The 12,684-nt window shown below is 40.0% G+C and overlaps 2 protein-coding genes across 7 annotated transcripts in view; one reads left to right on the top strand and one right to left on the bottom strand.

The window, feature by feature from the left end:
- ryr3 (ryanodine receptor 3) overlaps positions 1-12,684 on the bottom strand; it is a 91,564-nt gene that overhangs the window by 63,703 nt on the left and 15,177 nt on the right. For 3 of the 5 annotated variants that reach the window (XM_047328890.1, XM_035616756.2, XM_047328888.1), the window contains exons 3-7: positions 9,487-9,591; positions 7,439-7,459; positions 2,672-2,746; positions 2,067-2,145; positions 1,511-1,623 (exon numbers count right to left, since the gene is read on the bottom strand). In XM_047328890.1, the coding sequence (XP_047184846.1) occupies positions 1,511-1,623; positions 2,067-2,145; positions 2,672-2,746; positions 7,439-7,459; positions 9,487-9,591 (393 nt within the window). The remainder of the gene's footprint in view (positions 1-1,510; positions 1,624-2,066; positions 2,146-2,671; positions 2,747-7,438; positions 7,460-9,486; positions 9,592-12,684) is intronic. The other 2 variants (XM_047328889.1, XM_047328891.1) reach the window with 1 other exon arrangement.
- fmn1 (formin 1) overlaps positions 8,976-12,684 on the top strand; it is a 42,866-nt gene continuing 39,157 nt past the window's right edge. Inside the window, exons 1-2 of one of the 2 annotated variants that reach the window (XM_047328892.1) lie at positions 8,976-9,111; positions 11,962-12,136. The gene's annotated coding sequence lies outside the window, so the exon portion shown is untranslated. Of the gene's footprint in view, positions 9,112-10,985; positions 11,073-11,961; positions 12,137-12,684 lie in introns of those variants that run through there. The other variant, XM_047328893.1, reaches the window with a different exon arrangement.

Genomic DNA, 12,684 nt, shown 5'->3' with positions numbered 1-12,684 from the left:
ACAAATGACAAGGTGGGGATCAAGGTGTGTTAAGCATGAAAAAAAGGCAAACCATTGTGTGGAAAATAAATGTATGTCAAACTTTTTGTGCAGTAGTTCACCCCAATATAATATTTTTTACCAGGCTTATGAAGAAGAAGGAAACTGCTGACACGATTCATCTGGACCGGACACAAATACACAAATACCTTTGTCCTATAAAGACGGCGTCCCAAGTGTCCGTCCACAGTAATGGAGCACTGAATGTCTGATGTGTCCAATTCGTCAAAAAGTCGAGTCGCCGTCTGGGCAAATCAGGTGAAGACTTCCCATTGGGGAGGAGATGAAAGTCTGGTTCTTTGCCAGTTCAGCTTTGACTGCACATTTCCCTCCCTGCAGGGCCAGAGCAGCCACTCGAAGCCACGCTCCTCACCACCCCATGTCTGTCCCTCCCTATCGCCATTTTTCTCTCTGCCTCTCCCTCTTCAAATCCCCCTCTCCACCCTCTTTACCAAGTAAGTTAATTGAGGTCCGGTGTATAGCTCTGCATAAAGGAGACGACATTAACTCTAAACCCATAAGTCAGATGGATGCCTTTCCTGAAAATAATTTTAATAAAAGAATCCGCAGAGTAGGGCTTTACAGGTATTCAGATTTCCATTACAGATAGCAGCGTTGAGCTTCAAAGTTTTCCCCTTGAATTGCCTTGTCACTCTGAAGTGGGTGGAGTGAGACGGGGATCAGCGCTATCCAACAACTACGAAAGTTTCCAAAGTGCCTTTTGAGACAGACGGTGAACCGAAGCAGATAATTCAGAAAAAATCTATTGTACAATTGTACAATATTCTTCCATGTTTAGAGGCGGACAATTTCATTCTGACATGAAAACAAAAGGGAACCAAAAAAAAGAGAAATGAGAGAATGGTACAGAGGGCATCGAAAAACAAGAGATTGTATCTGATGTATCGAGAAAAAAGGGGTAAACAATCATGAGTGAAAAACCTCATCGGGAAGAGGAAAACTGAATGGAGGCCTGCTGATTTAATGACAATTGTATAAGCTGCAATTAAGCCGTCATCTTTTACAACTGTTTCTGTGATATTGAGTTTTGAGAGACAATTCTCTGATATTAATGTTGTTTCCTACGTTCTGAAGATAAGTTGCCATGAGTATTTAAATAAATGGCATCAAAATGAAAAACACTCACCCTCCACAATGAATAATCATCTGGAATAAGAATGTAAAGATTATATAATGTGTGTATGATTTAACATTTTATATTGGAAATAATCCCCGTTAGCAGCTTTGTGAGTGTTTTGTTTAATACAATTTGTATATTTATATCAATTATTCATGTGATTATTACAAAATCCACATATTTTTGTTAATCTGGTTAGCAAACTGCTGCTACAACTGCAGAGGGGGGAAAAAAAACAAGCAATACAGTTTTCTTTAAAAAGGAATTCCTATTTGAACCTGAAACTCCTCAGTTACAGGACAGTCTATTCGGAAACTGTCAGACTCGACCTACCAGGTATCTCTCCGTTGACACGCTGACAAGAATCAGGTCGTCTCCGATGCGGACTTTCTCTCCCTCGGATCTCTGCTTGGACGCAGGGTGGATGGTCCACCAACAGGATTCTCCTATTGGCGTGAAAGGAAGACAACATTAGATGTTACTTGGTGATAAAAGATGTATTAAAAGTTACAGCATCTGAGCACATCAATTTTTCACCACAGTGCCATTTGAGATCATCCTGACTCTTCTCAGTTGTTTAAGTGTTCATCCTTTCTGAGCAGCAAAAAGCATATAAATATCCATCATTAAAGATTGACGGAAAAGTTCTACCATTGTTTTTCCCACTTGGTAAATGCCATGAAGTATTTCTGTAGTTCAAATGTCAAATGTATCATTGCTGTACGCACAAAGCAAGCAAGCGGTTACTGTATTTTTCGTCCACGGGTATTGATCCAATCTCAAGGTTAGGTCGACTGAAAGTGACAATTCAGGGAGACTGAATTCAATTAAAAAAAAAGGGGCTAAAAGCAATGTGAACTCTGTAAAGTGCCTGTTAGACACACTTTACCTATTGAATCTTCTTGTAGCCCGACATCAAACGACAGCTTGTCTGTCAGAGACCTTGACGTCTTCAAACAGGTCAAGTACTGGTGAGTGAAAAATAGATTAGTGTCAAGTCAAAGGAAAAAAGTAAATAAAGAAAAAGGGTGAGTGGAATTAGTATCTTGTTAAAACATGTAGGCTAATAAAATAGGACAAAGTATTTGCTTATGAATGAAAACATGAACAGTTTAGGACTTAGAAGTAAATGCTGTAACATATTGTAGTAGTGATTTCTTTAAAACAATGCTGTTGCTACTTGCTACCCAGAATGTTCCTTTATACACAGTACATGTGAAAAAAATAAAGGTAATTTCTGTTCTCAATTTGTGTCTCTTTCCTCTTAAAAATAACCAAGAACCAATAAGAGTCTCCTCAAAGTCCTGGCTTAAGAGTAGCGGTGCCGTTCTAATCTTAACTACACCAATCCCTAGTTGACTGCTTAGTCTATTAAGAAAACAAATTATCTATGAAGTAAAAACGACGAAAATTGATTTTGTTCTCACTTCTCAAATGGTGAAGATATGGAGCTGTTATGCATCATTATAAATCTAAATGTCTTGGGATACTCACCATACCACTGAAGGAGTGGCGTAGGAGGATGGCATGACCGTAGAGCAGGGTCCGGTGACCGCCACCCTGACCCGCCTGTCGGGGAAATAAACAGAAAACAGATTATAATCATGTACATCCTTCACCTGTGGACCCAGTCAGGTAAACTGCATGGAACTGGATGGATCGAGTGTCTGTAACTTCAGGGGTCACGATTCAAAGTGCAAGAAGAAAAGAAAAAAGAGCGAGGGAAAACACAAAAAACGACATTCACAAGTCAATCAAACTCACAAACGCAAACAGGACCACACTCATCAGACGGCTTGCCCATTCTTGTGACGAACAACAAGAATAACTGTGAGGTACGGTTGCACAATGCCTCTGGAAATGTGAGAGAGTCGTCGGAGCAACCAAGAATGAAGAGGAGTTATTTTTCTTCAGAACTGTGAAGAATTAAGAAAATTCTACTTACCCGTTTAATCAACCTCTAGCAGCAGAAGAAAAAAAAAAAAAGGATACCATAACCAGTGCCATCTAAACCATCTCTGTAACTCCAAGTGCAATTTGGATTTTGGCATTGTGCCCATTTTTATCCATCAGAAGTTTCTATACATTTTTGTTGGTTTTCCAAAAGTTTAATTTTCATTCAGTTAAAAAAATTTTTTTTAAACAATACTTCAGCTCCTGACAGAAACAGCTGGGACCAAGCCCAACACTTCGACACGGCAAAGCAATGTGCCGCACACTGCAGTGTGTATCCAACTAGCAATACAGTACGTGGAGGTCATCCTCTTCCTAGCCCAGTTGTCACCGTTAATTTGTATGTTTGCTTGTGGGGCCCCATTTAAACTAACCTAAAGGGAACCCCCGTTTGTCCCCTTAATACAACCCGCAGCTGATTTGCTCTTGGCTATACAAAGTCTCTCCCAGGCGGCGTGCATACGAGAGACAAAAATAGGAAACTGAGGGTTCAATCAAAAGAAAAATGAGAAGAGTACCCAGCAGCAGCTGGGAGTGAGGGAGGGGGGTACAGAGAGAGAGCGCCAGCCTGTATTTCAGGCCTGGTGTCATGCTGACACATCACTGTCAGGAACTGTGACCTTTGGTTTGTTGCTCCTCCCGTTCTACACTGAGTGCTGTATCCGAAAGAGCTTTGAGCGCATTGGTGTTGGAGACAGAGACGCCTGTGCAGATGTGTCTATATGCATATGTGTTGGGAAGGAAGTGCAAGATCCATCTGAATTGATGATCCAAGTTTATTTTCTATATTTTATTTCAACAGGCTCATTAGTCAACATTTCCTGTTTAGTCATGGAGACATCGGTAGATGTCAAAATGTAACACTAAATAAAGTAATATCAATATTATTTAAATTGAATATTATTCGTTGTAATGCACGTCATCATAGTCCATGATAGCTTTCCCAGTGAAGCACCCATTTCATGCACCAGATGGCAGTTAAGTTGCTTATTGGAAGTATCTTTTTGAAACATAACACCACCAGGGGGCAGGGTATTTTTTTTTCAGTACAATAAGTAGAATTCGATAAACAATATTAGTTTCATTCAGTAGTAAGTTATTAGGTAAAGAACTTGAGTGACGTCTAAATATCACCTTGGATTATCTTACTAATGCACACATAGCTTTATCACTTTAGTGTTGCTGAGCCTGAGGGACAACATTTAATATAATCATCATCACCATTACCACTGTGATGAAATAAGCAGTCAAACCGTAAAACGCCGAGGACATGTTTTTACTGTAAGGTCATTCAGTTCATCTGCACTTTGTTTTAAATATTCGACTCCAGCATCTAATGAGCGCCAAAAGCCTCAAAGCTCATGTTGCGCTCTCAAACGTTAGACAAGTCCCGTTCTATCGACGGACATTTGACAACAACGTCTGTTAACCTAGCATCTCGAGCAAGAGTCATTTGCGAATAATTCCGTTTAAAGCCTCTTGTTTTGTTTGTTTTCTACCTGTTGTCGAGTGAGTCACGGGTGAGTTCCGTCTCCACACAGGTGCTCGGTGTCGCGCAATCAATCATGGCCACTGGAGTGGAGCCAAATTTGACTGACAGGTTTGTCAGATTTTATTTTAGAACCGGTTTTTAATTAATTAAATACTCGTAATTTTTAGAAACTTGGTCGGGCAGTGCCATATTAAACGGCGTTATTATTTACCTTCGAGAATAGATTAAAATTAATTCAATTCTTTCTCTTTTTTTTACCACCCGAACCAAACCGGAAGTACAATTTTCCCATGGATTCAGTGTTGAGTTACGTTTGAAGCCAAAACACGAGTTGACCATTTTAAATTTGGAAAAAACTAAGTACGCCGAATTCGCCAGTAGCAGTTCGTGTTTACTGTGTATCCCTGGATGAACCGACGACTGTCACTGGATTACCTCGACACCGAAGAAAACTTTAAAACACGAAGATTCTCAGGCAAGTTCTGTAGTTACAAGAAGCGTGTGTTATTATTATAATTAATATATGATTTCTAAGCGGACTAGTGGACGTTTATTGTTATTTAGAAATATTTGTGTTATGTTATCTCTGCGTGTTGAGATTAGACAGATTTAAATTGTGACAAATTGTGTCAGTTAAAGCTTTTAATGTGGCCTACATTGCCTGTGCCTCACTTCCGCTTCTATTATGTAAGTTTAAATCGCGCCAACAATACAAAAAGCAGTCCACATGACAGCTGGCTTAACTTCTTTGATGATCACAGAACTTATTGATTTATTCAGATCAATAAGTTTGGCTTCAGCAGCATTGTTATGAGCCAGTGAAATAGTCCAAAGACAGGAATGATTTTTGGCGCCCTGTGTTCCTATCACGTATATGAACCAATCTCCTCAGCACTTGTTTTAATTTTTTGTGCCTGCTCGGCTTAACAACAATTTGCTGTGTCTGCTGTGTCTTTGCCAGAGCCATTACATCAAACCATGACTAAGTAAGTTACCATAAATGCTCCTTTCATTTCAATAGCTTGTCTTTATATGGACCTGTGTGAGCATGGAGAATAGCACACTAATCAGTTTTTCAAGGCCTTTAAGGAAGAGATTTCGTACCAGACTAATTTGCTAAGTACCATCTGATATATTGGTTCTCGTGTACATATTCAAGACCGTGTCCTTCAAATCATCAGGATAATGGGAGAGAGCACCATTCAATTTACATTTAGTTTTTTTAACGGTCAATCAAGATACAGTATGATGTGCACTGTGATGGTGTTCAAAATGTTGTAATTGCAGAGAAGTAAATACCCACCATAAACTAAATATTTAAACCATAGATAAACAAAGTTTAGCATGTTGGCAGTCCAGTGTGTTGTGTGAGTTGTTCGAGGCGACACAGATACATCATCTCCCAACAGTTTTGCTCAATATAATGCATGTGAAGGAATTACTGTTAGAGACCAAACCCGGAGAAAACAGAGCAACATACCCCAAAACCACAAAGTGAGTTTCGTGCCAACATGTAGGTTTTCAGATCATTTTTATTTATTTAGTATTCAGTAAATGGGATAGATTAGGGGAGTTCATTAATACCTTTGGTAAGCAACATTTCATTATAATATATGTACAGACGGGTGACAAATTAAAGGAGAAACAAACAGTCAAGTGTCTTAGCAATCTGTTGGACCGTGTGCCACGAAAACGGTGTCAATGATCCTTGGCATAGTAAGTCTCATCTCTAAGTCTTATCTGGAGCGATGTAAACCATTCTTCCAAAAGATATTTCTGCATTTGGTGTTTTGATGCTGGTGGTGGAGAGCGCTGTCTAACACGTCAGTCAAAAATCTCCCATAGTTGCTCAAGTAGATTTCCAATCTATTCCGGTGACTACATGGCACTGAAACACTATTGCAAAATTCCTCCTAATGTTATACTGTACAAGCATCACCAAGGTTTTTTTTTAGTTTTTTTTTTACAGAGGATGCATTTGAAATCCAATCACTCAGACCACATTGTGAGGTGGTCTGGGACGCATGTGTCCACAATCTTTTTAGGCTATGTTCTATATTAGATGTCCAGTAATTCATTTAATTATTTTCAACATTTCTCCTTTGAAAAGACTGAAGTTAACTGCTTAATTCATTAAATGCAGTGCCACTATGTGGAAACAACTGCATCCGTTCTTTTTCTCCCATCGTTTACTCAGATTTTTCCTTTAACGTGTCACTCGTCTGTATTACAGTACAAACATTTTAAGCTGTAAGACTTCCATTTAATTGTATTAAAAGCAACAAAAAAAATAGGGATAGTGGACGGTTTTAAATCAAAGAAGAAGCACGGCATGATCACTTGAAAGTGCGGGCAAACTTGCACACGAAGTAGTCGTCAAAGAGGCCGGGCAAAACATTTGACGCGTGTTCACAAGGTGATGGCACCGATGGATGTCTATTTCAAGTTTGTCATAAGTTATAGTGATGAGCTAATTGAGTGTCCCCAGACTAGCTGAGCCAGAGAGAATATGCTGAGCTATTTTATGGATCTGTCTTCACAGAAATAAATGTCTTATAATATAAATTTGCATAATATGAAGTCAGGTGGAAAAATCGAATTGTATTGCCATTGGCTTAATATATCTTTGCAATGTAGTGTCTGTTGTACATAAACTAAATGCTGTAAAAGCTCTGACTGCAGCTTATATGACAATCAAGAAATAGGCGTCACTTCAAGTGAAACGTGCCGAAAGTTAAACCCTTCCGTTGGCCAGTCGAGTATATCTCTGTCATGCACACTGACAACATGATGGATGAATGAACTGATGGACCTACCCATTTGTCATGGTCGGCACTCTAGTAACACACAAATACAAATGCAAAGAATGTGTTATCGGGATGTATGGCAGTCAATTACACACATCTGATAGCAACAATAGAGAGAAATGGGTGCTTACTGCGGCGAGGAAGAGGAGGGTAATTTATTAGCCCTGCTACCTAGGAGTTTGTATTCTAGCCAAGATCATGTTGTCTTTGCCAAACAAGGCCGGCCAACAATGTTGCACTGTAGAACACAAGACCAAGCTGCTTCCCAGGCTAATAACAACGCGGGGGCCTGGTTTTTCCACTGGAACGGACCCCAGCGGTCTACAGAATAAGACACTTAAAGAACCATCCGAGCCAGAGGGCGATGTTGTGCATTTAAGTACAGCAGCGGCAGCCAGACCAACCCCACGCAGCACACAATTTGTGTTTTATTGCATCGGGGTTGTGTGATCTATTTATAATATTTTTATTTTTACTCCGTTCATATTACAAACAGCATTGAAACACTGCCAGTTTCTCTAGTAGCTGCATCTGTACTGCACAATGATTCATGCTACTATAGCTCTGTCAACTCTGTTCCTTGGATACAAGTGGTCTCTCAGTATCTTATTTAAATCGAGGAATGCTCTCAGACCATTTGTATCCAAAAGGATGAGAGAGAAAAAATGCTACAAAGAAGCAATTTCTTGTTTGTGGTGGTTTGTACAAATTCAATTCTAGGAATTAAGCAATGTTTCCTCTTTGTTTTTCCCCAAAACATATCAGCAGGAAGGGCTTGGCATTTCATCCAGACAATCTGTTGACATCTCCATGTGGCTCTGTACCTAGAGGTCTTGGGTGATGAAATTAAATGACACATGAAATGACTCTGGGAGAGCACAGCAGCGAGTGATTATGAGCGTCTGATAGGGGTTTACATTGCGGCGCATTGTTGCCGTCGGCGACACCCCCGTGGCAGTGCAGAGAATCTACCCGATCAAAGATTACTTACCTTCTCTAATAAACATGCCAAGTGAGCTGGAGGGGAGCTGAAAAGAATGGAACTCAAACTGTTCAGCAAAATTCAAGAGAGTGCAGGGCAAAAGAGAGAGGAGGCTGTAGATGCAGAAGAGCTTACAGAGAATCCCCCCCCCCCCTTTCTTGACCACCAATGGGCTTTCATTATCAGAGCCTTCAGATTTTTTTGTTTTTTTGCAAAACAAGAACTTGTTGCAGAGAATGAAAACAGACAGCTTCTACTTAGAATTCAATTACAGTTCTTGGTGTTACATTTAAGTCTCCTTGTCCCTAAATGCTACTGCAATTTGATCCAACCTACTCTTTGATTTTTTGGGGGGGATTTTTTTTTTTTTCGTTATCGCTTATGAAAGTCAAAATTTCCTGCAGAAACAGTTTGGAGCAACTTCAAAATCTGTAGTTCAGCCAATTTGGTTAGTAACTTGTAAGCACTCATGTCACTTTCTCTTATTTTTGTAATGTGACAAATTACTCCTTAAGGCAAGTATTCACATAAAGTGAGATCATATATTTTAGTGTTTGAATTTAATTATTCACTTATTATCTATCTATTTTTTTGCAAGTTGATGACACGTTCTTCTGTACATCAAATGTGCCCTTTTCCAAGTTGGAAAAGTGGGACATCCAACATGATCAAGAGCCGGCGACTGGAGCAGAGCTTGCAGGTACTTGCTAGTGAGCATCAGATTTTGACTGGACTTTGGTTTTCGGGCTTCAAAAGAACCTCTGAACTTCTTAGTCAGGCCAGTGTTCAGTACTTGAACTGAGAAAACAGGTTCTGTCTCATTTGTACTAACAGTACTGTGACTTCAGCTTATCCCTTCAGCTTACTGTAACTAGAAAACACTTGAAAACAATATTGTCCCTTTATGCTCATATTAGATCATAGAGAATTAAACGTGTTTGTGCATGTACAGTCCAAACGTCTGAGACAACGTATGTGAAAGGAGTCTCAGATATTTGGGCTGCGCTGTGTGTGTGTGTGCAGGACGGGGAGAGGAGAGGTGGGGGTTATCAGTGGGTAGGAGGCAGGTACTCACCCCTTCGCTGTTCTGCCCAGTGTTAGCCAGCATCTCCTGCAGGGCCCGCACTGACAGGGACTGCTCCAACACAAAGTTACAAATGCACAGGTCTGGAGGAACAGACTGCGGGATAGAGAGAATGAAAAGGAAGGAAGGAAGGGAGGCAGGGAGCCAGGGGAGGGAACGGAGGGAAAAACAGTTTGAAGTTGAAGAGGCAATGACTAGCTGCTTTAAGCAAAAAAAAAAAAAGTTTCCTCTACTGCGAAAAAAACAGTTTATCAGAGTTTATCCTCCTTGAAATTCCTTTACAGACTTTTCAGCCCTTTTGCTGCAGTTCCACCCAACGTCTCTGGTCAATGGTACTCTGATTTCTGAGAGGAAGATGTCAATCTATGTAATTAAGTCAAATCTGATAACAAATTTTTGGAAAAAACTTGAACTTGAACTGACATGAGAAATATGTTTAAATTCTATTTTACCAACTCCATAAACATACCAGTTGAGTGTATGGACAACTACACATTGCCATAACTTTCATTTTAATGCCCACATGCTGTATGCACAGGTTTCTATTCCAATGCGGATGTTTGCAGGGATCCATTTTTCTTATTTAAATTTTATCAAAATGAAAGAGAATAGACTTTATAAAAGCAGGGAGATGCAGTAGAGCAAAATAGTTTAGATCTATTTAAATACATGCGCACATACATAAAGCATGAAACATTTGAGCTCCCTTCTCATATTTAATAAATATTTCCATTGCAGCAATTGGTTATGGAATTACTTGCAGGCCCTGATCTGAAATGATTAAACTTCTCAGTGATGAGTGGTGCTCATAAATAATTCTGATGATGTCCAGCTTCTTTGTCATCCTGATGTGCTGCTAACAAGTAGCCGGGATTATGAGGAGGGCTGTCAAAAGGTTTGGCTGCACTGACCAATAATTAACTTGGTTATGCCTTAATCCTCAGCACACAGGGTTGTTTGGCTCGCTGCTGTAATACGCTGCAGATTCGTTTTCTAATTTTAGCAGACTGCTTGTGTTTGTCTCTAAAGCTTCAAAGCACGGCTTTTAAAATTCAATAAATGTAATGATAAATAATGATCCTCATTTTCTTTTGTGACCAGAGAGTCCACAACCAGGGACAGTGATAGAATACGGGTGTGTGTTACATCTGACGTGACCTTCTCCTTTAAAGCAATGCAGAAGCAAACCTGGGAAATTGGTCATTGATTGCATCTGTTGGTCAAAGTGTGAAAAATCATTTTACTTGGTGTTGTGCTAGATGGCACTGTTGATTAGCAGTACACCAACATATAACAACATGTACGTAAACGAAAGAGTGAACAATTTCCCCTCACACCTTGGTATCATTTCACATCCCTAACACTCATATCCTTAAGTGATTCTAATGATATTATCCAATATTAGTACACATTGAATAGTTTATCTCGCATTTCATAACAATACCCGAGACCTCACATAAACTTGCATCAATATCCATCTCTCCCAAACTAGGACGAGGAATGATTTAAGGTGCTGGACGCCTGCGCTGACTCGGTAACAACCGCTGTCCCTTGAACTCTGCAGTGAAGTGAGAAATGTGAGCAGAGGGGAGAGCTGCTGGGTGATAATTAGGATGGCGCTGCTCTGTAACTCAACACATGCATGGGAAGCAACACTGTGCTTGCCCATGTACGTTTTTATGACCACTTCTGTGTGACATAACTGCCTGCACTCTGATTCACTCATTGTTTAAATTGCAATAAGACACGTTTAATAGGTCCAGCAGCCCCAAAATCGGATAATCTCACCACAAAACTTGGGAAAGGTTAAATATTTACTTTTGCCTTTAGGAGGAACGCAACATGACATGATGCAGCTTGCAGCTACACCTACGGTGGCATACGACCTTCTACAGCGATAACTCGCAACCTGCTGCAGACCTCGCACCTCTTATGAATTATTCAGTGCCAATTTTCCAATTATCATACTTCTTTCAGGATTGGGCAAGCATACTGAACAATCTGCCAGGTCTGGGGATAGAATCTATTGTCTCAGTGGTCACACTGACCTTTCAGAAAGTAAAAATCTATACTCTAAAGGGGTTTTGAGGCAATACATGATATAAAGCTGTAAAAATATATATATATATATATATATATATATATATTCAACTGTATTATTTGGAAACCTAGATATTAACATGATATGCAGGCTATATTCAAAAGGAGGATCAGTCTGGTGATAATCCAGATTTTTTTTTGCTTATCTTCAAAAAAAATTTGATGATCCTGCTACCTTTGCATTGTAGACAATGCCTGATAATACGTCAGGTCCATAAGTATTTGGACAGTTTTTTCATTTTTTACAATGTGCCATTGTAGTGCATCATATGTGGAACAATGCAAACTTTGAATTTAAAACCTCTGTCTCAGAACTCTTAACCCTTTAATTTGACTTAACTCTGGTCTTATTTCTCTCTACATCAGTTTCTACAGCAAAAGGGGGCCTGGCTTCATTAGAGTCTGGGAAATGAGGTGTCAGCACCTGAGATCAGCTAACAGACGACAGTCCCTCCCCTTGTGCCAAACCACAGCTGTCACCCTCAACACTCGGCCACATTTCACGAACAAGGAGACCCGAAGCATTGTCGCCGGTACCAAGGTGAGAGGAGAGAGGCGTTTATGATGCGATGTCCATAGAGCTGTGCAGGTTGTTGCCCTCCAGCTGAATAACAGTTCCAGGTGGGGGACCAATAACATTCCCTCACGTCCCCAAAATTTTTATTTACAGTCCCATTGCTCGGCGGCCCAGATAAACCAGCCTTTACATGATATGCACAGCTCATAAAAACATCTGAACCTGGCAGTGGAGTGTTTTAGAGCGGTGATCATGTGATTATCACTGTGTCCTGTAAAGTAAGTGTGAAGCCAAAGTTAAAACAAGAACATTATCAGTATGCATGTATGCGTTGCATTGTCTGTACCACAGACATCTGCATTACTGACAACACACTTTAAATACCTCAGCAATATCACTGAAGATACTGTGACTAATGATGCACATAATGATATGCAACAATTATGTCCCTATTCAGAACTCTTTTCTCTAGAGCCAAAATGATCCGCTTCATTTTAACATGTCTTGTCAAAAAGAAGATTAATGAGACCTGTAGCAGAGTACTGACAGCTCTGTTGTGTTGCATCAGCACC

Source organism: Scophthalmus maximus, chromosome 18, assembly GCF_022379125.1.
Source record: "Scophthalmus maximus strain ysfricsl-2021 chromosome 18, ASM2237912v1, whole genome shotgun sequence".
NCBI lineage: Eukaryota > Metazoa > Chordata > Actinopteri > Pleuronectiformes > Scophthalmidae > Scophthalmus > Scophthalmus maximus.
The sequence above is the reverse complement of the archived record's forward strand: the minus strand, read 5'-3'. Positions and strand labels throughout refer to the sequence as shown.